Genomic DNA, 27983 nt, shown 5'->3' with positions numbered 1-27983 from the left:
ATTTATGGTCTTATTAATACTATTTGAAAAAACTCTAAATAATTTTAATTATAAGACTTACTTTCTAGGTAATTATTTAGCATAATACAGCTAAGTCTGATATACTTTTATAATACATATATTCAAAAGAAAAGAAAAAAAGTTAAATAGACTATAATAAAAGAAATCTATTATGCTACTTTGCTTTTTATTGTGTCAATTCACGCTTTTTTAGAATCGGAACTTAAAAATATACAAAATACGTTTTTTATTATAAAGAAAATTTTTAACTTAACGCCTGTTTACACAAAAGGTAACGTTGCGTTACGTAACTTTACGAGTTTTAGGAATTTCTTTTTTAAATTTCTATAAAAAATATCTATAAAAGTATACCGGTTACGATATCTTGCGTAAATTTTGCTCCAAACACAAAACTTTACGAAAACTTACGTAACTTTATTACGTGTGAACGACGTTACGAAGCGTACGCCGTGTAAAAGGGCCTATATTTTAAATAATTAATTATTAAATGTAAAAATAGCGTGTTTACAGCGAATAATTTTTAATATTTCTAAGGTATCCAGACCCCCTTAGCGGTGTTGTGATTTTCTAAAATTAGCCCCCCCATTTATTTAACCCACGAGCCGCCACTGACTACCACTTCTGCTGGTTTATTAAACCTCGCGTTATAATTCCTTGGAACCACCTTCTACCAGATCAGCCGAAACAAATCAACCGGGATATTATAATTAGTGAGACGGAGATAGTTGTTTTCGTTGTCGCTGTTGTCAACGTCAGACGAAAAGCTTTGACGTACGATTTGAGAGAATCTTCGGCTTCTACCTTGCATCACAGAAAACGAATCTTTAAAACTAAACGACGAGTGCAAAACAGAACTAGATAATGGTGTTAAAACAAAACCAGTTGAAATTGTCGGTATAAAACAGACGGTGATACCAAGACAGAACCAGACAAGGAAGAAAAAACCTCGCTGGACGTAGAAGACAAAACGGATCTAGACAGAGATGGCAAAACTAAATCGAACGTAGCAGGCAAAACAGAACCAAACGTGGAAGGAAAATCGGTATTAGGTTGAGATTGCAAAATATAACCAGACGAAAAAGACCAAACTGAACTAGACAAAGATGTTAAAACTGAATCTAACGTAGCAGGCAAAATGGAACTAGGTTGAGACTGCGAAATATAACCAGACGAAGATGGCAAAACTGAATCTAACGTAGAAGAAGTGGCGGCTCGTGGGTCAAATAAAAGGGGTGGCTAATTTTAGAAGATCACAACACCGCTAGGGGGTCTGGGGCGTGCTCCCCTAGAATTTTTTTAATTTATTGGCTGTAAACACGCTATTTTTACATTTAATATTTAATTGTTTAAAATAAGGACCCGTTTAGACTGCGTACGTAACGTAATGCTAGAATGCGCAACCATTTAAAATGAACAGAGTCGCTCACACGAACGAAAGTTACGTAAGATTTCGTATATTTTGGAGCCACAGCGAAATTTACGCAAAATTTCGTAAACGGTAAACCTTTATTAGATATTTTCAATTAAAATTTTAAAAAGAAATTCCTAGAACCCGTAAAGTTACGCAACGTTTCCTGTCGTGTGAACAGTCTTTAAGTTAAAAAATTTCCCCCACTGTGTTAAAAAGAATAAATAAAATACTAATAAATATTAAGTGAGCAAGATTTTTATCTAAGTTTTTTAACTAAATTTTTATTTATTATTGTCCATTTCCTTTATAATATAAAACAAATTTTGTATATTTTTAAATTCCCATTCTGAAAGAGCGTGAATTGATACAATAAAAGGCATCTATTAAGTTTAAAACTAAAAACGTGGAGAAAATAATGGTGCAAGTTATGTAACAACTGACAGTGCATTTAAAGGAAAAAATATAAAACAACTTATAGCCTCTTTGTTTACCTTTTCGGTTCTTCTATAAAATAACTTGATTTTCATGTATTGTAATTAAGACACAACAGATTATAAAGTTTTTGTAAATAATCTATTTAACTTTTTTCTTTTAAATAAATATACTTTGAAAGTATATCAGACTTAGCTGTATGCTAAATAATTACCCAGGGATTAAGTCTTATAGTTAAAATTTTAAATTGTTCAAAGTTTTTTTCAAATTGTTTTAATAAAAACATAAATAATACCATATATCACAAATCTCTCCGACCTTCTCTACATACTTAAATCTCCACCACCCCTTCTTCCACTTTTCTGTACAATTACAACATCACCCTATGTATATGCTGTTGTCCTACTCTTATGGTTTAAGTGTTTGTGTAATGTGCATATTTATTAATAAATAGCTTATATTTGCAATAAAAATAAGCTTTTTAACTAATGGGCTATTCAAAAAGTATTTATGTGATTTTTAAATTATATGGCATCCTAATCTATGACTAAATATTTACAGTCACTAGTAAACTATGTACATTGCATGTTTTTTATTGGCAAACTTTAATTATGCTCTTTCTATCTTTTGACAGGTAGACAAACAGGCAAGCTGCCCTTGAGTTTACTTGTCAGGCAGTAAATCCATTATTGTCTTTAAAAACTTGCCTTGACCAAAATGAGAATCATTTATTAACATATAATTCTTTAAAAAGAATGCAAAAATCGATTTAAACTTCGTTTTTTAGCTTTAGCGAGGCTGAAGAGAGACCTTTTCATTAAAATCTAATTTGATAATATACCCGATCGAACGATTATTTTTTCTACTTTTTATTGAACAATTATCAATAGACTCTTCATTTGAATTATTATCAAAAACTTATTTTTCAATATGATGTTTTGATGCATTTTTGTTTAAAGTTGACGCCCGTTTTAACAAAATGATTGTTGTACGTGTCCGGTCAATAACACATTTCTCACAATGTGTTATATTAGCTTTCTTGTATAATTGGGAATTTATGACTCAAAAATGAGAGTATAAAATATGTTTTGGCTTAGGTTGATATGACATTCTTATCGCCTTTTATTCCTTTAAATGTCACATTCGTTAATATTGCAATTTTTGGACTTGGTATTATGTTCTTTGTGGTAAGTTGGGGTTTAACTATTATAGCTGTTAACATTTTGTTTTATTAGCCGATTCCACTTCAGTAACTAATATAAAATGCGATTGATTTAATAAGCACACGATAATTTCGTAATAACAATTACCAAAACTTAAAAAGCGAACTTAAACGGTTTTTATTGATAATAAAATGTGTAATAATTTTAATTCTCTAGCACTTTTAAAAAATAGAGTTATTTCGAAAACAAAAATCTGTCCAAAGACTAAGAACAATACGATACAATAGCTTGTTTAATAAAAAATACTTGCACGCAATTATTAATATTTTTGCAGTTGCATTCCTGACAATTTTCGGGTTCATTATTTGCTTTAAAATAGTTAGAAATATAACTTGATAATTTTCTATCCTTAATTGTAGGATTGATCGGAATTAACATTATACTAGGAGTTATTTGAAAGTTTGCAGGACGAACAAAATTACATGATTCGCAAGTTAAAACCGAACTACATGAAATTTCTGTTTCACAACCGATTAAATTTAACAAGTCACAAAAATCGTTACTTTTTACAAAAAAATCGCCCGCGTCCTGTTGATTTCCGAATTGAAAATTATAAGTCGTACAAACTTTTTTTTATGGTGTCTAAATGAAATTCATTTTCAACGTTATTACGGTGTCTAAATGAAATAATCTCAACGTATTGATAAAGATTAGCCAATCTGGATTTATAGTATTTATCATGGTTTCGGCTATGGAAAATGGTTCAACTATTGACATTAGAGCATGCATGACTGAATTAAACCAAACAAATGTTGTCACTATTTAATAAACTTGTGAAATGCAAGTGTGCATTTGATAATACAGAGTCTAAGCCAGAATTAAAATTCCCGACACGTGTATAAATCTAAATCCTGAAAATAAACATTTTTTAATTTTTGTATTTTCGCATAAAATGTCTGTTGTAACCAAACAAAAGCTCCGCAATTATAACCATCGCGCTGTATAAGAAGCGTACGCTGCGAAAAACTAACGTCATCGGTGAAACCTAAGTCGTTAAGCAAGGAAATCATGTTGGTCTTAATAAGTGAATAATTACTACCATTCGCGGAGTCCAGTGTTTGACCAGTGTTCCCTCTAAGAAATACCCCACCGCACAGGTGCCCAATCTTAAAATTGAGTGCACAGGTGCCCTAATTTTTTTATTGCTCAGGTGCCCTTAAATCTTTTAACCACCTTTTTTAGTAGGCAAACTTAACATAGAGTCATTTATTTTCATGTTTGGAATTTTATTAAAAAATACACTAACAAATAGATTTAAATATAAAGTTCGCTTTCAGAATCACTGTATTCGTCATGTTCTGATATATATGGTTTTTGTGTAACATCTATATATCTGCGTTCTTTTGTCTGTTGCCATTCTTTCAACACTTTAAAAAAAAAATTTCCAAACTGTTGGATTCGTCCTCCTTAACAGTTTCTTCTCCACACCTCACCAACATCTCTAGGTGTGATATTTCTAATCGATTTCTGTAAGCATAAAGTAGACTTCATTGTTTCGCTTCTGTTGCTAATAAAACTGCTCTACTTGCGATAAAATAAGTTTTATAAAAATTGACTACAAATTATCACACAAACCTGTGTTTTTTTAATAATATTAACCAAAGAAAATCCTCGTTCTGCCCCTGCAGAACTGGCTGCAAATACTCTGAGAACATAATGCTCCCCATCTTTTAGAAATAACAAAAATATAATCTTTACCATTTCCATGTTTTTAATTCTTTGCCCATAATTAAACAAATCTTCTTCAAAAAAAAAAACACTTTCTTTCTTTATTAACATTGGCCCCCAATAACATACTTTTAAATAAAGGTTGATATCTAAAACAAAAGATTTGGTTTTATTTTTAAAAATGAATTGTTTCATAATTTTTTTTAAATTACTTGTTTTGTAGAATTTTAAGTTCGATGTTGCCATATCTTTTTCTTTTAAGAAATTTTTTATTCAATGAACTAATTAAATTTTAAACTTTGAAAAATGCAGGATTAAAAATATTAGTTTATTTTTTATGAGTTAATATACCCTGTTTGATTTACTTACGAAGGGTTTTACAATAGATTTCAGTTGATCAAGAAATAATTGAGTATTTAAGTTCATTGGGAGATCAGGTGTGGAGTTGGAAGATCTCATTGCCCTTTCAAGGTGTGTTGTTTCAACATTCATATCTCCATGTTTAAGGTGTTAATGGCAATTTTTACATTCTCTTCCCAGTGCATGGCTTCTGTTAAATAGGCCATCTTTAACAACCCACATAACAAAAAAATAATTAAAATTTAAAAATAGATTCCTCTAATTTTTTTAGGACAATGTTTAAAACTTACAGAATCCTTTTTAATTTGAGCAATGTGGGGTTGACAAATTCCTTTTGCAAAAATGTGCTTAATTTTTTCATCATAAAAAACAGGTCATTCATAAAATGAACCGTCAAGAAGTTTCTATGAATTAAATTTAAAACATTGATTTAATTAATAACAAGCACCATATCCAATTAGACTTAATATCACAAAATAGCTTACAAAGGTGAGTTAATAAGACTCGCAATCAATTTGGCAGTGGGTTCACATTGTTGAACTTCCTTTTCATTAAAATATAGTCTTACCTAGTTGCTGCAATTGGTGTTATTTTTAACCATTTTTCTTGGGTCACTGCAATGCATTGTTCCAAACTCCTTCTTTTAATGGGTGACCTAATAAAAAGACAACTAATTCGAGATCATCTATTTTCGAATAACTTCGACATATACCTGCAGAAGTAACTAAATATAGTTCAACCATGTGATCCATTTTCTTCATTTCGGGCACTGTTTCATACATATCTTTAATTGCAAGAGCATGGCGATGTACAACCCAATGTTGACCAGTCAACGAAATAGTTTTATTATTGTTCTTAAAATAAACCAAAATAAATTAACTAAACAAAAACTCACAAAAAAGTTAAACTGAACAATGTCTTTTGCTGAGAAATTTTCCATTTCGATGAGTGTAAGAAATTTTACCTTAGGTTCTTTCTAGGATTCAAAACCAGTCAAAATGATATAATATATAATTATTTTTTTATTTATTCACCTATATTACCTTATATAAATACTTTACTAATAGTGTTAAATATGCGTTTTATATTTGTTACATTTGGCAACCCTGAGGTTTTATAATCAGCCGTGCGTTTCACTTGATTGAAAGGTTTTTTAATACTTACCGTAATTTCATGGCTATTATTTTTATCGTTATGAATCTAGACTGATAGGCTATTTAAAAGTGATTTAAAGTGTTATATGTAATTACTACCTTTCCTACTGTGAAACTATTTGGAGTAGTGAACTGATACGTACGTTTTTTGATCCATAATTCGGGCTTGTGAATTTTCGGGTAATTACATTTTGCATTATTATTAAGTTATTTTGTGTTTATGTTTTGTACTAAATGTCTCTTTTACCTTTATCAGGAACTTATTGGGTAGTTTTATCATCTGTGCCGTATATTTTCATGAGCCAATATCTGCCATTTCTTAGGTATTTATGCCTTTTATTGTTAATGTGCCTAATAGGGCTTTGCTATTACAGCCTTTTTCTTTACCTTACCTTTTCAATTGCTAATTACAGATTGCTTGAATTAACCACGATTACACAAGTTGACCTTTGTATCCATTGTATAAGTGGCTTGCTAAACGTGTCGGTAAGATGTGTTTTGACTTCGATATTCTCTGTATTATGTTTTTATTATGTGGTAACAATTAGTTATATTGTGATCGCTTATTTTTCTATAGCATTATTGACTATAGCTGATTTATTTTTTGTAGAAACTGTCAATGAACGAATGTGTTTGTGTGTGAACGAAATAAAATTGTTCATTCATGTGTGCGACTAAAAGCGGGGTCAACTTTAATAAAGCAAGAATAGTTCAATCAGTACAAATAGTCTTATGCTAAATACCCTCAGTGCATGGCCACTTAGCACTAGAAGAGAGGGCATTTAACAAATAGTATCAGATTTTTTTGGTTTGAAAGGTCTATGCTTTCAACTATAACAAGACAATGTATTTTTGGCTCCATGATCTCCTCTATTGTTTGTTTTTTGATTACTTTAGCAAAAGCATGGGCGAACTCTTGGTGCCCGATATCAAAGCTTTTCTGTATAATGCGCTGTCTATATCCTAGGCTATATCGAGTAACACTCTGGGTTTTATTGCCCTGTCTGTTGTTATGCGATTCATTGCCGTGATAGGCCATAGTTGGATGTTTCAATTCTTGACCCGAAATATGTCGTAGCCTGACATATCTGTTAGTACGCCACTTGATGCTCCTGTTATTCCATGCCTGATGTAACCGCCCGGTGTATAGAAACACCACCGGTTGCCTGTGTGGCTGCTGCTGTTGTTGATTTCTATTTTCATTTGTCTTGTTTGGACCGCGCTACTAAGTATAGCTTTTTGTACGTTTGTTGGGAATGTTTGACCATTGTCGCTGGTATAAGCGCTTCACCAAGGTGACCATGGTGGTCTGACATTCTCTGGGTCTGTTGGGCTACTTCGCCATCCTTCGAACAACATAATTCCTTTTCTTCGGCCATGTATTATCATAGTATTTTGGTACATTGTTGGGGCTCTTACAATCCTGGTAATTTGGCCTGGATGGGCTGCCCCTCCGCCTGTTTCTGCTGTGTTTGCCATTTTTGTCATTGGCTCTCCTTCAGTAGAGTCGGGTTCATGATTTCTCTTCATGTTTTTAAAAAATTTTCGTCTGTTGCAATAGTAGTCTCAACCCGTTTGAATCCAGTCCCACCGACTGTGCGTCGCGTTCTAAGGCAGCTTTCTTGTACTTGTTGACTTGTCTTTTGGCCCCCCAAAATAGTTTCGCTCTCTTTGGAAGTTCCTCTCCCTCTTTTGCAATTGACGGAGCAAGTAGGCGTTTTGCCCGAAAGAAAGAATTAACAGCAGCGCTAGCAACGCCAGGAATATGATTTGTATTATAAATAAGTTCTTCGTCTGCGTCGTTGTGATGAGTGTAAGCTCTCGTACCCAACTCACTATATCCGGTGTTGTTTGCAAGCAGCATGTAACTCACTATTTGCAGTACCAAGTCCGCAATGTGGATAACCAGGTATCGTCCAACCTCCTAACTCCTTAGTCGCTTTATGACGCTTCCCCGGTGGTGGCACAGTATTTATGACCCTATTTTAGTTCCCCGACATGGCTCTACTTATTTCCCATGGATATTTGGCGCGCTGACTCTTTATAGTACATGTAAAAACCTAAGAGTAGAAAAAGTTTGAGAATCACTGCCTCAATTTAAGTTGTATTTTATAGCAGGAGGTCCGAGGTGTTTTATCGAGTTTATATGAGGCCCGTTTTTTTTATAGAAGTTTATAAGAGGCCCTGGGTGTTTATATAAGGCCTGAAGTGTTTATATGAGGCCCGGAGTGTTTTATACGAGTTTTCAGGGTGTTTATATGATGCCCTGGTTGTTGGTTTTGACATCGAGAAACATTTACGAAGTGCGCCATTAACAGGCGGATATACAGTACGAATAGGAATTCCGATGGCACTGGAAGCTGCATGTATTCCAGGCGGAGGAGAAGTTGTTAAGAGTAGCACAGTTGACAAATGCTTCATAAAATGTAGGTAAAAGTAAGGGCAATAAATCATTCTCATGCCATGTTATGTACAGTTGCTTATATTTAGCCATTTCCAAACATGTTTTTACCTTGATTTTAGCAAAGGACTGCAATATAGAGTTAAATAAACAATTACCATCCGGTTTGGAAAAACATGGCGTTTTTTTCATAAAGAGGGCCAAATTTTTGAAGTAATTCCATGCAGAAACTCATCCGAAAATTGCTAATGTAAATATGGGCATCAAGGGCGCAACTGTTTTGTGTGATGTCTTAACTGGTAAGCCTCGTCCCATTGTTCCTTTGTCATGGGGAAAGAAAGTATTTCATACTTTGCACGACTTATCACATCCTTTTATCCGAACTACCCGCAAATTAATTGCTTAACATGGGCAAGGCAATGTTTTCCCTGTCAGAAATCGAAAACTGGACGGCGTGTGCAAACTCCCTTATCCAGATATCCAGACGCAAAAGCTCGTTTTTCCGATATCAATATCGATATTGTCGGCCCTCTTCCCCCATCAGACGGTTATACGTATTTGCTAACCATAGTCGATCGTTTTACCAGATGGCCAAAAGCAATTCCGATGATAATTCAATTCAACGACAGATATGTGCAAAAGCTTTTTTATACAATTGAATATCGCGATTTGGTGTTCCTTTAAATATGTCGTCTGATCGAGGATCTCAATTTACCTCTAGTGTCTGGAGATCTATAAACGCCTCACTCGGCATTCAGTTGCACCATACATGTGCTTTTAGGCCGCAATCTAATGGTTTGGTTGAGCAATTACATCGCCACCTTAAAAGTCCGTTAATGGCGCGGTTGACTGGACCCAACTGGACGAATCAACTTCCGTGGGTGCTTCTAGGTATCAAAAACCGTTCCTAAAAAAGATTTAAAGGTGTCGTCGGCGGCCCAGGGAATTTTATTTTTCATGACTCCAACAAAACAACAGCGAACAAAAATTAAAGCTTATACGTGAAAAAATCAGCCAGTTTATGCCACAACCCATGTCACGCCACGCAAATCAAACTACATATGTCCCTCAAACTTTACAAAGTTGTAAATATGTTTTTTTTTTCAAAAAGATGCTCATCGCCCTCCACTATCAGCACAGCACCTTTTATGAAGGACCATATTATGTAATAAAGCGTGATATAAAAACTTTTATTTTGGATATTGGTGGTACCAAACAAACTTTGTCCGTTGATTACTGAACTCCTTTTCTAAAAGAGCTGGGAACTCGTCAACGATTTTCCTCAAATAAACGCAAATTTCTGGTAGGAAATATCTGTCGAATACTGCTGGTGAGACGGGGGCGGGCTGGTTTGAATCCGTAGACTTCTTATTGGGTTTGAAGGGGGTTTTCTTTTCATTGTTTGCAGGGAAACGTGTTTTTTGAAACAAATCCGCGTTTACACATTGGCAGTCGGTCCATGTGTTCGAAGAATTTACCCGTGGATCCCCTGATGAAGATTGCGATACTATAACATGAGAGAAATTTGAGATGTGAGAAGAAGATGACGTCTCATCCGCTGGCTCCTTGCATTCCTTAAATGAATCAATAGTGACAAAGTTCTCAGACGGGCTTTCTTCTGTGGACGGTCCATCTTCCATCTTTGTCCCGTAGAGAATGCACCGTTGTAACTGGGTTCGGAATCACCTTAGCTGGACACAACCCAGCAAAAGCTTTTTCCACCGGTTTGGAAAGTGGAGAGTCAAGGAGTTCGCAAGATTCTTGCGACGGTGTATGAGTTAATCGTTTATTTGAGAAATCAATCGCTAAACCGTGTTCTGACAAAAAAGAACTACCGATGATGTAAGTTTCAATAGAAGTATAAAAAACTCAGCTGTAAAGTTTACAGTCATTCCTAAGTCAAGAGTCAAATCCTGTTTGCCATAAACGGGGATAAGGGTCAAAGGTATTGAATGGCTGTTTTCCGTCGTTGTTCGGTTGGGTTAGACAGCAGATTATAATTTGAACCGGAATCAATAAGAAAACATCGATTAACATTAAAGGCAAATACGTATAATAAAGTGTTAATGATAATATTTACATCTTGATGGTGTAAAACCTTCTTTATGTCCCCATGACTCACCTGCAAGCCATGGGTCTTTGGTAGTTTTTTGTCGGTAGGTACAAGGTGGAGTACAATTGTAGGCCTTGTCTCCGTACCTACTGTGGGCGTAACAATAACCTGGGTTATCGGGACGTCTTTGTGGAAAAGACGGAACGATAGGTCGAGGTGAATAGGCGTAACTCGAAGTGTTCTGCACTGAATCTTCATTATTTCTTCCGCTAGGACAGCTAAGAGTGAATTCTCGCCGGCGGGGATTAAATGGGTATGTCATTTTCATAGCATCGCTATTTTGGGGCTCCGCGCCGGCCATTGTATTTATTTGTTGAGACCGGTTAGCGATTCAAGCTCCTGATTATTTCAGGACGAGGAGAACTTTTTCCCATCTGTTGGGGATTATTTATTTTTCTTGCCGCGGGCATCATTTTGTCAGCGGTGTTTGCGAGCCCTTCGAGCGACGGCTGCTCGAGGACGAGGGTAATCTGTGGTGGCAACTTCTGAAAGAAAAGGTGCCGGATAAGACTTAAGGTTGTCTCATCTTGTGTAAAGTTTACACATTTCATCATTTGGTAGAAAAGTTTCGACGGGTTATTGTCGCCGAGTTCGTTAAGCAATATATCAAAAGGCACTGCCTTTGCAATGCAATGTACTGGAAATTTTAGTCAAGACAGCTTGATCCAAAAATGAATTTCCTTTTTTAAGATCCTTGCCCCCTTTAGGTAAGCGGCTCACCATAATGCAAGCTGTCTAACACACCACAAATGGAGCTCACTAATAGGCCTATCACAACTATACAACACCCACTAGTCCACCACTATAACAACACCACACAAAAATTATGATAAAATAAATAATAAAACAAATATATAATCAATCAACCAAAACCCATACAAAATATAAATAAACCCAAATAATCTGTCTGACAAACTTAACTCTAATCTATCCCGGCATGATCAAAAAAAATAAAATAAAAATATGACAAGACTTTTTATGCGTTAAAGACTCTACAAAAAAATAAAAATATACCGGAAGGTTGCTTTGCTCAAGGTTAAACTGGCCCTACAACGGAATGTTTAACTTTTATCACGTCGCGAAAATCACCATATCTGTTGGAAATTGGGTCAGGAGGGTGACATGAAGGTCCAGCAATGTATTTAAAACCTTTTTCAACCAACAATTTCCGCAATTAACAACAGACCAATTAGATCTCTTGACCAAGCCGATAACAAAAGCAGAAATTCTCACAACAATTAAAAGACTTACTAAAAACAAAGCCCCAGGCCCTGATGGTCTTTCTAATGAATTGTTTATCTACCAACAGGAAGCCTCGCTTCCACTGCTTCTAAAATCGTTCAACCATTTTCTTAAAACTGGATTAATCCCAGCTAATCTCAAAACTGGAAAAAATACCTTAATTCACAAATAAAGCCAAATCTAAGATAAAAAATTACCGCCCCATCTCCTTACTAAATTCAGACCATAAATTGTTTAACAAAATATTAGCCAACCAGATAAAACTCGTAACACCATTTTTACTCAGTGAAACCCAATTTGCTCAACCAGGCCTCTCAGTTGTAGGTGCAAGCCTGCTACTGAGAGACATCTACCATAAATTGTCTTACAATAACGTAACAGGCTACATGCTTTCGCTCGACTTTGCCAAGGCTTTCGACTCCATCAGTCATTCTTTCCTGTCTCAAACTCTACAACACTTTAATTTTCCTCAAAAATTAATTAAACTAATCGACACTCTACACTTAGACATTTTCTCCACTATATATATAAATAAACATCCAACATCCTCCGTCCCGATTCGAAACGGCGTCAGACAAGGATGTCCCCTAAGCCTACACTTGTTTACTCTTGCTCTAGAACCGCTACTTCTGTACATGCAACATCAACAAAATGTCATCGGAGTATGACTTACAAGCCGACATACCATCAAAACGGTCGCGTATGCCGACGACATAACTCTGACCCTTGCTGCTCTATCAACTCTTCAACTTTTTTCAAATGCCTCCGGACTGAAACTTAATCACGAGAAAATCAAAGCACTGCTCATCAACCCACCCACTGCTGTAATAAACCTACCTCAAAATATCACTTGGACTAATTCTGTAATAACTCCACTTAACATCCCATTTGGAAAACCTAAATTTATAACGCAACATTGGAACCACATATGCCAAAAGATAAGAAAAATATTTTCAACACTAGACCACAAAGCTGTACTTTCCAAAACAAAGCTCTTGCCATAGATTATAAATTTTGCATCAGTCAAAATAAAAAAAACAGTACTCCTTCATCTCCGCAAGACTTAACCATCGAATATAATATCGGACTCCTCTCCAAATTGTATGGAATGCTTTACCTAAATTCGATTCCACACGCCGACATACTTCCACCACTTTATAAACACTACATCGACATCATTAACAATTACAAACTAACCCCAAACCACCTCCAATTAAACTCAACCTCGAAACTTTACAAAACCATGAACAATCAACCGAAACAAGACAACACCACTGTATAGCCAAACATCCACAATAACATTCTCTCAAACAACCTACCAACAATAAATTATAAAATTACTCAAAATGTACTTCCCACCAGATCAACGTTCTTACCAAATCTACTAGACAATAATTCAAACTGCCCTCTCTGCAATACAAACGCATATGAAACGCAAATCCACTTACTCCACAAATGCAACAAAATTTCCCCCCTTCTCACTTACACCAACAACATTTTTACAAAACTCACTGGACATGACCATAACATATTTCAAAATTCCGACCATATGAACTTAAGCCCACCTTCAACAATTTCAATAGTAAACCTAGACCAATACGTACTACTAATATCAACACTCCACCATAAAATTTGGCAATACAGGAATAAAGTAGTTTATGAAAAACATACCTTCTCACAAAAAAAATTAATCGCTTCTTATATACAATTCATACAATTCAGACTCCACTTTGAAACAAATAAACCATACCCGATATATTCTAGCCAAATTAGTACAAGCAATACAGACAACAGAACACCACTACCACACAGCAATAACCTAAAAATTTTCAACCGAACATAACCTAAATAATACTGCCAAAATAAACCTAGTTTTTATCTTTACTAATCCTTTCAATGTTTTCAATTTTTTTTACTTTAACTATATGCACGTAAACGCCCTGAACATTTACTATTGTTATTTTGAACTTTAATGTATTTCTCCTTTTTCACCACCCGTACTTTTTGTTATTTTCCTTTTATTTTTTTTTGTTATGAATTATGCGCAATATTCTTTATATGTATCACCCTTATGTAATGCAAATAAACAAAAATAAAAGAACATGACAGCCCAACAGCAAGAGCAACAGTCCGCCGACAAAGCCAAGAAGACGCCGAAAGTTGCGCCGCTGTCGCACCCCACCTACCGGGTCATGGTCGCCCCCGCCGTGGCCGCAACCAAGAACAAACGCGGCACGTCTCGCCAGGCCATCGGCAGCTACATACGGAGCAACTACGACGTAAAGGACGGCACGGCCAGCAAATGACCGCCGACAAGACCCTCGCGCAGACCAAGGGCACGTCCGGCACTTTCAAGCTTTCCGTCGCCGAGAAGAAGAAGCCCGCAACCGCCGCCAAAAAGCCGGCCGCAGCAGCAGCGAAGAAGAAGAAGCCCGCGGCCGGCCAGAAGAAGACCGCCACGCCGTCCAAAAAGAAGCGGGCCGCGGTGAAGAAGTCAGCGCCCGCCGCGAAAAAGTCCACGACGGCGGCCAAGAAGCTCGCGGCCGCCAAGCCGAAGAAGCCCGCCGTGAAGAAGTCGACGACGGCGAAAAAGGGCAGCAAGTAGCCGTCGCGGCGCAGGCGTCTCGCTCGACCGGGCGGCGTCAAACGAATCTCCGGCCTTATCTACAAAGAAACTCGCGGCGTGCTCCAGGTCTTTCTCGAGAACGTGATTAGCGACGCGGTCACCTACACCGAACATGCAAAACGGAAGACCGTAACCGCGCTCGACGTCGTCTACGCTTTGAAGCGCCAAGGGCGAACGCTGTACGGCTTTGGCGGTTAGGCGGCCGGCCGCGCAGGCGACAGCAACACAATCGGCCCTTTTCAGGGCCACCCGTTTAACGCAAGAGAGAGTTACTTAGACCGGGGCGCCGGGCGATGTTTGTTTCGCCGCCAAATCGACTCGCCTTCCCGACATCAGTTTCAGTGGAACGTCGTCGCAGTAACCAAGCAGACCAAGCAAAAAAATTGCAAGAACCAAGCAGACAGCAAGCCCCACCGTTATCCACCGGGGACCGTCGCGCTGCGCGAGATCAGGCGTTACCAGAAGTCGACCAAGCTGCTCATTCGCAAGCTGCCCTTCCAGCGACTCGTGCGCGAAATCGCGCAGGACTTCAAGACCGACCTCCGCTTTCAGGGCAGCGCCGTGATGGCCCTGCAGGAGGCCAGCGAAGCTTACCTCGTCGGTCTGTTCGAGGACATCAACTTGTGCGCGATCCACGCCAAACGCGTGACCATTATGCCGAAAGACATCCAGCTGGCCAGGCGAATTCGAAGCGAGAGCGCCTGGGCGAACACAACAGCGTGCCGCACCACACAAACGGCTCTTTTCAGAGCCACCCGTTCAACAAGAAAGAGTTCCGCGTAACGTCGGCCGGCGCCGAGCGATAGGCCGACCGGCCGTGCGACGTTCTTTTGCCGCCGAAGCGACCCGCGCTCTCGACCTCGTTTCGAGAAAGCTAGCAGGTCGGGAAAAAGAGGGAAACCCCTCACTGGCTGCGACACAGCGAGAGAGAGAGGCGCCTTTTCCGGCGGCGGTTGGTTCGCGCACGTGTGTTTGCCGAAAATTGGCAACGAGGGCCCGGCGCAAAATGACGACGAACACATTCGAAGTCCGGGCATCTTTCCGCGATTCTGTTCGGGTGGCTCTGAAAAGAGCCGTTTCGAATTTTTTCGTTCGCGCCGTCGTCGTTGCTCAGGCCTTCTTCGAGGTCTTTTAGGGCAAAAGCACGGCCTGGATGTTGGGCAGCACGCCGCCCTGAGCGATCGTGACGCCGCCGAGCAGCTTGTTGAGTTACTCGTCGTTGCGAATGGCCAGCTGCAAGTGGCGCGGGATGATTCGGGTTTTCTTGTTCTCGCGCGGCGTTGCCGGCCAATTCCAACACCTCGGCGCTCAAGTACTCGAGCACAGCAGCCATATAGACAGGTGCGCCGGCGCGCTCCGAGTAGTGACCCTGGCGGAGAAGTCGATGCACGCGGCCAACGGGGAACTGGTTGCGGTTTGTGCTTCAAAGTAAGACTGTGAGGCCGTCGCCGCTCGAGCCGCTTTATATATGCTGCAGTTTTGCGCGCGCCTCGACTGCGATTGGCGCCCGTTTCGATGGCCAATTTGCATAAGGGGAAGCCCGCCGTGGCGAAAGCGGCGGGACGTCGATTGGCCGTTGCCGAGTCGCTCGAACGGCTCGCGCGCCTGCGATTGGCCGGCGCTTCGAGTGCTCATTTGCATAAGCGAGCGCGCCGACCAGTCGCCACACTCAGCTCGCAAACACACCACAACCGCGACAAGACGATGGCAAAAGGCACGAGGTAGGCAGTCAAGATCTAGACAGTTTTTTTCGGCAGTTACTGTTGGTTTACGCGTTGAAAGCTAGTTTTATTTAGAAAAATAATTTTGAGAAGATTTTTTGGATTATTTCATCGATTTTCAATTGGATTATCTCTACAAGTCTACAATTTATTCCTATTTTTACAAGAAATTGTTTTAGTCACCACAAACGGTAGTTTTTTTTTTTCACCACAAACGGTAGTTTTGTGGAACTAGACGAAAACTTTGACCTCTACAAACATGAAGCGCAATTACAAACCTGACAAGCAGGATCGAGTGAGAAACCTCGATTCTGGCAAATCAAATCCGACCTCAATATCAACCCCAACAAAACCTGAAATTTTCCCAAGGCATTCAATACCACAAAAAATGTACGATAACCAAAAACAGATTCACTATTTGAATAACGAAATCCCAGCACCCACCAATAATATTCCTAACTTTCCTAAAATATCTGAAACAACAAACCCAACCCTCATACGCACAAATGTTCAGAAAAAACACTGCCGAAAACCCGAACTCTGATCAATACAACATCGATCACGACACAGACGTCTTAATCAAATTTTCGCAAACAAAACCTGGAAAATGGCTTCTCGATGAACTAAAAAACCTAAAATTTTTGCCAAAGGATATCGAATCTGTTTTATGTAAATACAACAGGCTCGCAATCATCACGATGTCTACGCGCGCCAAAGCAAAAATCTTAGAATCTTGTGCAATCAAACTAATATCATAAAAAAATGGCCAGACGCAATTTATACTAAACTATGAAAATCAGACCTTGTAGCATTTACGGTACAGGACATCCCAGGCCGTTACCCTGACGGCCCCATCATAGATGTAATTACTAAACAACACAACCTTCCGGAAGTAAACTCTTATAAACAACGAGACAGCAATAAAATTCTAACTGGCAAACGATTTTATCACGTAAATGGAGAACTACTAAAAAATGAAAAAATCCCCATCTTTTTTAAAATCGATGGATATTACTTTCCCGTGAGCCATTACGGCCAAGAGAAAAAATCCGAAAAAACAAAACCAACAAACGACCAAATGGCTCTCGAGCCACAAATAACAAACATGGGCCTCCGACTGAACCCATGGCCCCTCAATTTTCCACTCTAGCCCCACAGGCACAATTGCGCGCGGTGGCGTTGCTATCGTAATCAACTCAAACCAAAGTCGATAACATTAAAACCGACCTCGAAGGACGCCTCATAACAGTAACAATAAATACTAACACTCATAAAATCAATTTAATTAACATATACGCTCCAAACACAAAATACCACAACTACAAAGAAAATAATGAATTTTTTGACAAAACAATACACCTAATTTATTCAAACCTTTCAACAATAATGGGAGAAGATTTCAACATAGTTGATGACCTAAAAAACGATCGTACCCCTCCCATTAATATGAAAAGGGCAAAAACTAGCCTACAAAACATTTGCAAAAATTTCAATTTCATCGACTCATACAGACATATTCATAAAGACAAAAACCCTTTTACTTGGACAGGTGAAAAATCCCAATCAAGAATTGACAGACTATACGTAACTAACAACATAACCCCTACAAGCCATACAACGATACCATACGCTTCATCTGATCATGTTAACAATAACATTCACCTCAAACTTGAACCAACGAAAAGGAAAACCTAACTGGAAAAAATAACGTTAAAACTTACCTGAACGAAGATTTTACCTATGAACTCACCCATCTTCTACCACACAGGAGAAACATAAACCTTGACGTCCAAATACAATAGCCACATATCAAAAAACAACTCAAAAACTTAAACATAAAACATTCCAAACTACAAGCCGAACTAAACAAATTAAAAGAAATCCGTCAAAGACTGAACTCATTATCAAACCAAAAATTACTTATCCTATATAAGTCAACAAAGAAAAAACTATACTACTTACAAAAAAAACTTACTAATGAAAAACTAATTAACACTCAACTTAAATCTCAATTTACTTCAACCCCTGACAAACAATTTTACAAATTACTGAAAGAAAAATCAAATAAGAAAAACATCAACTCATTATGGTACAAGGACAAACTCTATAACGATTCTAACAGCATATTAAAAATAACCGAACAATTCTACACAAATTTATACAATATTCACGAAAACACCCCTCTCAACAATAACCCATCCATCAAAAAAAATATAATTCCCGATGACGAAAAGGCAGCTCTTACAGTAACCATAACCGAACTTGAAATTGCATCCGCAATAAAATCACTACTCAAACTTAAATCTCCCGGTCCAGACGGGCTCTCAAACGAGCTGTACATAGCGCATTCAGATTTACTTACCCCAATCTTGACCGAATTATTTAATACAATTTTAACAATTGTAAAATAGATCAAACTCTTAATTCTGGAACGCTTGCGTCGTTTTCTCCTGCATTTCGCTTTAAATTCTTTATGCGACAAGCGCCTTGCTCGGTCGTTTGGACTGGTTTTGTCGACCGGAATTTTCGGGCATTCTATTTGAATTAGGTAAGTTACTTGTTCTTGTTGGCTTATACTTTTTAACAACATTTATTTATTTACATCTAATTCTCGTCGCCCATTAGGGTTGGGACAGGTTTAGCTTTAGCTTATGTTTGATATAGTTGGCTTTTTTGACAGGGCATTTTTTAACGTCCAAGCCAATTATATCAATAGAAATAGGAAACCAAAATTTGAGTTTGAACAACAATAACACAAACTCACCGAAAAGACCAAACCAAGAAGAAGATCCCTTTGTTTTAGTTCAGAACAAAAACCAATTAAAAAAGAATACCTCGATTCCACCAGCCAAACAGACATGGCAGCAGGACAACAAAACCTCAAAAGATCTTCCCAGCCATGTCACTGGAAGAAAATATTTTGCAAATGTGGCTGGTGGAGGCAAAACCACACCATCGGTTAACCTTAGAATACAAGACTACGACATCATGCTAAGGTTTAAACCAAGGCGAAGCCGAGAAGAAGTTTTTGATCGCTTCTTAACGACCTTGAATTTAAAACAACTGACTACGAAAGTATAATTTGTAAATTTTCTGGTCTTTATGTTATTACAATGGCTAACACTGAAAAAACCAAAGATTTGGTTAACATACTGAAAAATAAATATTTAAAACAAAAATGGTTCGATTTAATCCATGTGAGAAAATGGATTGAAGAGGACATTACCATAATCTTTTCAAACGTTCTTTCCAAATTCCCAGACAATATCATTATAGAAAAAAATAAATCAACTTAAATTAGAAGTAACCAAAAATATACATCACAAGGACAAATATGGCGTAAAAACAGAAAAAAGATATTATTTTGTTAATGAAACCAAATTGAAAGAAACCAAAGCCCCCAAACAATTAATATATGGAAACCATTATTTTCCGGTTTACCATCCCGGACAACAACCAAAAAACATTCACTAACCTGAAAAACAACAAGATATAACAGAAAAAACATACCAAAGGAACAGCAACAAAAATCACCACAAACAAAGAACATGAAATCGAAACCCCGAAGGAAAATAAACCTAGCATCAGGAAAATAAACCTAATTTAGTAATAAAAACTGGAAAAAGATATTATTTTGTAAACGAAAATCAATTTAGGCAAACTAAAGTCCCCAAACAATTGATATATGGAAATTATTTTTTCCCGTATACCACCCGGGACAGCAAAGAGAAACAACAGAACCAACAAACACCACACAAAATCCTAAAAATTCTTTCCCAGAACTTTTCTTACAGTCATCCAGAAGATCAACCACCACTCCACAAAGAACAACACAAACGCACCAGGATAACAATAACTAGGCAACAGACACTAGCTCACATTAAACAAACAACAATTCAGTACAAAATTAACAATTCAGATGAAGAAGAATTTTTTCACCAACACATCGGACAGTTCAGAGAACACCAATATAAATTATACCTACCCTTCAGCAGGTAAGGTAGTTTACCAAATAACACCAAACGTTGAATAATTATTTCTGTTTAATCTTGTAATTTTATTTTCAAACCTTGAACAGTTATTTTATTTGTGTAATTTTTTTTTCTTTTAAGTTGTTTTTATGTGTTTATATATTAAACTAACAACCATTAATTGCAATGGTATAGGCAACAATATCAAAAGAAAATCAATATTTGAAACTTTAACAAAACTGCCAACAACAACATATCTCCTGCAGGAAACCCATTCTCTACCCCAAATTGAATCAACATGGGCATCCGAATAAAAAAATGGCCCATCTTTCTTCAACTCTTTAAATTGCTTTTTAAACGCACGCGATGTAGTTGCAATACTTTTTAACACCAAAACTATCACACCATCAAACATACATTACACAACAGACAAACGTAAAATTTTACTAGATATCAACACACACACACCTACAATTCATATGATAAACATATACGCACCAGGATCCACACACCAAAATTCAACTAACAACATGAAATATGTCAACTCAATACTACACCTCATCACCTCATCACCTCACTCAACCATAATGGCGTGTGACTATAATAACTTTGAATATACCTTTATTAACAAACATAAACATCCACCGGACCTAACATGCAGTCGAGACTAGATAGAATAAACATTACAACAGAAATAACACCACTTGAACACAAAATACTGGCATTTCCACTATCAGACCATGACATCGTCACATTTACACTTACAAACACACATACACGATTACTAAAAGAAAAGGATTTTGGAAAAACAACACAAACACATGTGGGAACAAGGACTTTGTTCCCGGTACAAAACATGTTCGCCTTTCAACTTAAGCTGTCATTGGAAGTTGGTTCAACGGAGGTCACAAACAATACGTGGAATTAACTAAGTTCCGACGAAACACTCATTAATCAGCCAAGGGCTAAAAATAATTGCAACTTTAACCGGTTGCAGCTTTTGTGACGATTTCAAACCGGCACGACTTTAAGCATTTAAGTCGTATTCTAATTAGAACTGCTTCAGGGCCAGTGACCACGTGAAAAGGACAAAAGAAACAAACCAACAATGACAGGACTTGCGAACTTGTACTAACTTTTAATTGCTACCATCTTGTAAACATAATCAATTAATTCGATTCAGGGTATATAAATGCCCAAACTGTAAAAATATTGTTACCCAAACATATTAAAAAGTATTGTCGTTATTATGTTAGTGTTTTAACCGAAGCTATTTGTTATGTTTTGACTGAAAGTTTTATTTAATGTAGTTTTATATAGTTTTGTATCGTTAACTTAGCATATTAGTGTTTTGCGTAATGTATTATATTTTTATGTTTGTAATATTTAGCGCGTGTAGTTTTATAATACACTTATATTCAATAAATGTAACCTTATACTGATTTTAAGTGTGGTAAATAAGTTTTACACAAATAACGAATAAGTCATGACCAAACTTTAGTAATGTAATAATGTTATTCTCATATAATTAAAACATGCTCATATTCTTCTTAGGAATTTTAGGCTACTTTCCTTGGGGCTATGTTATAATTTGATTCATTTATATTATCTGATAAGTTTTATATTCTCGACTTTATCCCCTACATAAATTGGTGACTGTCGACAAGTGATTTTACGGTTAAATAAACGGTTTGTAGGGCCTGTTTAACTTTTGATAGCCCAAGCTCAACCTTTCCGTAGATAGAACACGTTATTTTGTTAATTTTTGTAACTTACTCAAATAGTATAGATTAGAGAACAGGATTTAGATAAATTTTAAGACAGTTTTACTTTGTGTGTAATTTTAGTTTTGGTCAGTTTTAAATTATTTTAAGTTGTTATTTTTGTGTTTTTTTCATGTGAATATTTTTTTTAACATTAGAATTTGTAAAAGCGCGTGCGTATTTTTAAATTAGTTATTTTATAATATATTTCAGTGTGTAAAACTAGTGTTTTTAAATAAGTTGGTAATTTAATAACGGTTAAATTGTGATCATAATTCACGTTTATTAAAGAAGTTATATTTTGCGCACAGTTTTTGTAAGATTTTTAGCTGTTTAATCAAGATATATCAATTATTCAGCAAAATTAAGGATCGTAAACCTAAGGTATCTAATGCCTCGGGCTTACTTTCTGATTCTGAACATTTTGATGTTGAAGAGGAAACAGGTAGAATTATTACAAAAAGCAGTGAGATTAATAAGAATGTCGCATTTAGCGAAGAGATTTCGGCCGTTGACATGATTCCGTCACAACATTTTAAACCATTATCCACAACCACACACTCTATTATGACACCAGGCACTTCTAGGGACCCATACGCCGCTTTCGAAGAAATACGAACACCGACAAAATCTAAATTTGATAACGTTACTGACTACAGTTGGATAATTTTAGTGAAATATGAGATAAATTTAGGAACAGAATTATCAATGTATTTTTCAATTTGGCAATACTTGGTGCTGTCGGATGCGTGCATTAGCCCTTCCGGGCCAAATATTTGAAGAATTACAGATCGGATGGTTTTTTTTACAGCCGATTTTATCTTTTAAATGTCGTGATATGTTTTCTTGTAAATGTCTTGTGCACAACAAATGATTCATTTGGGGAAAACAGTCCTTTAAAGCTTTTCTTATAGCAGCTTCCTCGTCCGATCCGAATATTAATCCACGTCCAGACAACTTGGTCTCTTTAACTTTTCCAACTTGAGCTTGTAAATGACTAAAAAAGGACATACATGTAGCATAACTTCCGTCCCAGTGTAGAAATGCGGGTCCCAACATAATTGGGTGATTAAAATACCCTTTTCTATATAAATGAGGATGTTGATAAACTATTGATGTCACGTAAATGGGACCAAGGTTAAATGTTCTATCAACTCCCATTATTGTATCACACGTGGAGTATTTTTTTAATTCTTGCATTTGCATTTTGTTATACAAAATTATGCAGCGAGATTTTCTTTTTTTTTGAATTACTTCCTGTATATAATCATGGCTGTGCATTATGGATGATATATACTGCAAATCATCTGCGTTGTTTGCACCTAAAGCACCGTTTCGTTCTTTTAAATTTTCTTTTTTTTTTAATTTTGCACTTGTTTAAGGTCTCTTGGGGCTAAGTCAGCATGGTTTGCGGTAACCAAAGTTTCGTTTATTTCTCTTGGTTTTTTGGTGGTGGCCACTTCTTTTTTTATTTGCTCTAATAATTTCACTGGAGTTCGTATATACTGAGAACTACCATGTTTTTGGTTTCCGTGCACACTTGAAGAATCTGGAAAATTACCAATATATTCAAATAAAATGATTCCTAGTTGTTTTACCTTGGCAAATTTCAACATATCTTATTTTATTATCTATTTTTAAATATAACTGAGATTTATAGGATCATTTGTTCCATGAACCGCAATCATCGACATTTTTTTGCAGCAATGTTCTGTCACTACGCAAAAACCTTCTTTCTGCCATTGGAGAAATAATAATAGAGGTATTAGATTTTCTTCCTCTGGGTACCACTTTGTTTGTAGTAAACGAGGTAGTTAGTTTTGAAATTACATCATTTGTATCGGCAAAGACTCCTTCGTTATCCCATTGCGAATATCCATTTGTTTGGTTTCTTCCGTAATTGTTTCCAATGAAGTTGTACTTTAATTTAATTTAAAATTTTCAGCATCATTTTTTAATGGCGGGTTGACATCTTCGATGACTTGTGAAAGACCATCATTAATTAATTGGGGTTCCAGCTTTTCAAAATTGTTATATTCATTAGTATTAATGTTTGAATCATTTAGTAAGTCGTTGGTGTGCATTATTATTATTATTAAAAAGAAGTGAAGTATCATCGATCGTGTGATATACAGTGGCGGCTCGTCTATGTAGCTAATGGGGCTAAAACCCCCACTTTTTAACATGTTTTTTTTTAATTATAATTTATTTTATTTTGAATAATATTTGTTTTTTCGGCAATGTTTTTTGCTAAAATTATTTAAAAAAAGCGCCTATTTTGGCCACGAAATACGCCAAAATTTTCGAAAAACGTAGCGTAAACATGTGAGGGCTAAACCAAATAAAAAATATTTTAACGCTGTTTTTGCCTTCAGGATTCCGAAATTTTAAAAAAAGTTGAGAACTTGAATCAAAAAGTGGGGCTAAGCCAACCATAAAGTTGTCAAATAATTTGACAATTTTAGCTTTGTGATTTTTTTAAATTTGACGTTCAATTTACTTAGTAATTAAAATATAAAATAATTAAAACATAATTTGGGTATTTTATGATTTTCTCTGGAGGTAATAAGTCCCTAAATAATATTTTTAAGTTAACAAATAAAAATAATCAATTGGATTTTTGTATGAAAGGTCGTCGCACAAGTTTTAGAAAGGGCGTGCACATGTCTTGCGGAAACAGTCATTTTAGGCTAATTCCGCATACGTTTTTTTAGTAAAAAAATGTATAAATTTGTTAATTTTAATTGAATTTTGGTAGTGTTTTTAGCCAAATGTTATTTATTTATTGATTGGCAGTCGAAGTAAATGACAGAGTTTATTCTGCCTGCCCACGCCATATCCAGCCAGTCAGTCCAAACGGCGAACGCCATGATTAGCAGATTAGAGTTTTGCCATATATAAAAAAATATCTAATTGTGGAAAACTTGAAAAAACCAAACTGTGTACTAAAATAGTTGGCTATTATTTTTTTTATCATTTTAGCAAGCATTATTTAAACAGAAAATAGCAAGTATTTTGCTTAGTTGTAATTTGGTATAAGACTGATAAGAACAAGTTTGTGATTTCTTAGTAATATTTCGACTATTTTTGTGGATACCATAAACCATGAACCAGGTTGATTGTATTCTGAAAAGTTTTCCTTTGAGTTTTGAGGCAAAGTTGGACTTGAAGCGCCTTGGACCTCATCAGCCAAAATCTATTGAAATAAAAAGTACAGGCCTTAAGCAAAACCGAAAGTTTAATGTTCAGTGGTTTTCGAGAAAGGAATGGCTTACTGTAAACGAGGAAAAAAAAAGTTTATTTTGCTTTTACTGCCTTTTGTTTCGAAAAGGTGAAGAAAAAGAAGTTACTTGGTCAAAGGAAGGTTTTAAAGATATAAAACATATTTCAGAAAAAATAAAGCGACATGAGAGTTCAAAAATGCACATTACCAATGCACTTTCATATAGCCTACTAGGAACAGTAGATATTCAGTCACAGATCAGTGTAGGACACAGCTTATCTGTTGAGAGGCACAATGAAATTGTTAAAAAGAATAGACACATTCTCGACCTCATTGTTGACTGTTTAAAATTTTGTGGAGTACATGAAATAGGTATGCGAGGACATGATGAATCAGAAGGTTCCTTTAACCGAGGCATATTTTTGGATTTATTGCAGCAAATAGCAAAATCGGATAACGTTTTAAAAGAGCATTTGGAAAGTGCCACAGTAAATAAATACACATCGAAGACAATCCAAAATGAACTTTTAGATTGCATGTTTACTGTATATAGAAATACATTAGAGAATGACATAGGTAATGCTGATTTTGTTGCTGTTCAAGCAGATGAGACAACTGATATTGCCAATCGATCACAATTTGCAGTACTTCTTAGATTTGTAGTGGATGGCTATCCTGTTGAACGGTTTCTGTCATATTATGAAGCTAATGATCGTACTGCTGATGGTATGACCTCCCTTTTAAAACATGCACTTCAACCTTTTCATCTAAAAGAAAAGCTTATTGCCCAAACATATGATGGTGCATCTGTTATGAGTGGGAAAAAAAATGGCGTTCAAAAAAAAATGCAGGAATGTTTTCCCCATGCCAAATTTGTGCACTGTTATGCTCACCAACTAAACCTGATACTAAAGCATGCATGTCAAAGTATTAAAAGCATTAAGTTGTTTTTTGCCAACTTGTCTGGATTCTCTACCTTTTTTTCTATGTCTCCGAAACGTTCAGATGTGTTACGATCAGTTTGTGAAAAACGACTTCCAAGACCATGTGAAACAAGATGGAATTTTCAATAATAAGGAGAATCTTTTAGCAACTTTTGAAAAGATTCTTAATGAAACACACTGGGACATAACTTCAACACAAGGATGTATTGGATTGACACAACTTTTAAAAGATCCCACATTTCTTTACTTTTTGAAGTTTTTCAATGATGTCTTTCACCATACAGATATATTGTATAATATTCTGCAGTCAAGAGAATCGACTGGGGTGATTGTTGCCTTTGCTATTGATTCATTTCAGAAGGTTATTAATGATATTCGTGGAAAACTTGTGGAACCTAGTATGGAATTTTGTCCAGAGTTGTCAAAACGCCAAAGGGTTGCTACTTCTTCAAGATTGCTGTGCGCAATTGCAAAAGAAGCCTGTGATATAATAATTGTTGAAATTATTAATCGATTTAGCAACATAAAACAATTTGAGTCGTTCTCATTAGTTAATCCATGTTTGTTTAAAAGGTTTAAAAACATATTTCCAGTTAACTTGGTTAAACAGTTGGTACTGGGTTACCCCATGATAGATAGTTTAAAGCTGGCCAACGAACTTAAAGTGTTGTACACTAACAACAGCTTTGAAAACATTAAATCAGTTGTGGGTTTGAATTCATTTCTGATAAAAGGTTCACTTTTGAATACTTTTTCTGAAGTTAGTAAGGTTATAGGAATAGTTTTAACTACTCCAATTGCAACTGCAGAATCTGAGAGGTGTTTTAGTACTTTAAAACGAATTAAAACATTTTCAAGAAACACCATGAGCCAAGATAGGTTAAATGCTTTAGCAGTCTTATCCATTCACAAAGATGTCATTTCAGCCACACCTGATTTTAATAAAAATGTCATAGAATTGTTTTCCAAGTTGAAAATTAGAAGAACTTTTTTAAATTATAAATAAAGTGTTTTTGATGATGAGTGTTGTAATGTTGATGTTCTTATAGATAAGGATTATGCCGACCCTCCACTGTTGATGTGTTGAGTTTTCCTGGAAAATAATCGATTATGCCTGCCCTCCACTGTTGATGTGTTGAGTTTTCCTGAAAAATAATCGATTGTACCTGCCCTCCACTGTTGATGTGTTGAGTTTTCCTGGAAAATAATCGATTATGCCTGCCCTCCACTGTTGATGTGTTGAGTTTTCCTGGAAAATAATCGATTATGCCTGCCCTCCACTGTTGATGTGTTGAGTTTTCCTGGAAAATAATCGATTGTGCCTGCCCTCCACTGTTGATGTGTTGAGTTATACTGGAAAAAGTTGATTATGTTTCTCCAGTAAAGGTTGATTGTGTAAAAACCATTTGTTCGGAAAAAAACCAATGGATACATGCAAATTGGATATATTTAAAAATTTATGTGCATATATATATAAAAGCAATTATAAAAATTTAAAATAAATTAACTGGAATTTATTTTTAGGTTGAAAAGAATTAAAAGGTTAAAAAAAAAATAAAAAGATTATGAATTTTACTTTCAACCAATATGGGGGAGGGGAATGGAGGTAAGAAACAAATTTTAATATTTTATATAGCTTGTTAAAATACCTTATTAAAAAAAGGAATAGTCAATTTATTTACTTTACACATTTTTTAAAATCAAATTACA

At 36.2% G+C, this 27983-nt stretch overlaps 2 protein-coding genes across 2 annotated transcripts; both read left to right on the top strand.

The window, feature by feature from the left end:
- The first annotated feature begins 14127 nt into the window (after positions 1 to 14127).
- On the top strand, positions 14128 to 15434 carry LOC145755850 (uncharacterized). The gene is made up of 2 exons (XM_082572087.1): positions 14128 to 14304; positions 14988 to 15434. Exons 1-2 carry the CDS (start codon positions 14128 to 14130, stop codon positions 15432 to 15434), a joined length of 624 nt encoding a protein of 207 aa, XP_082428213.1.
- Positions 15435 to 25211: 9777 nt separating this feature from the next.
- LOC145755849 (zinc finger MYM-type protein 1-like) lies at positions 25212 to 27279 on the top strand. The gene is made up of 2 exons (XM_082572085.1): positions 25212 to 26162; positions 26335 to 27279. The coding sequence occupies exons 1-2, from the start codon at positions 25212 to 25214 to the stop codon at positions 27277 to 27279; spliced, it is 1896 nt and encodes a 631-aa protein (XP_082428211.1).
- The last annotated feature ends 704 nt before the right edge of the window (positions 27280 to 27983 follow it).

This window comes from Corella eumyota, chromosome 6, assembly GCF_963082875.1.
Source record: "Corella eumyota chromosome 6, kaCorEumy4.1, whole genome shotgun sequence".
Taxonomy (NCBI): Eukaryota; Metazoa; Chordata; class Ascidiacea; order Phlebobranchia; family Corellidae; genus Corella; species Corella eumyota.
This window is presented reverse-complemented; position numbering and strand designations above follow the sequence as displayed.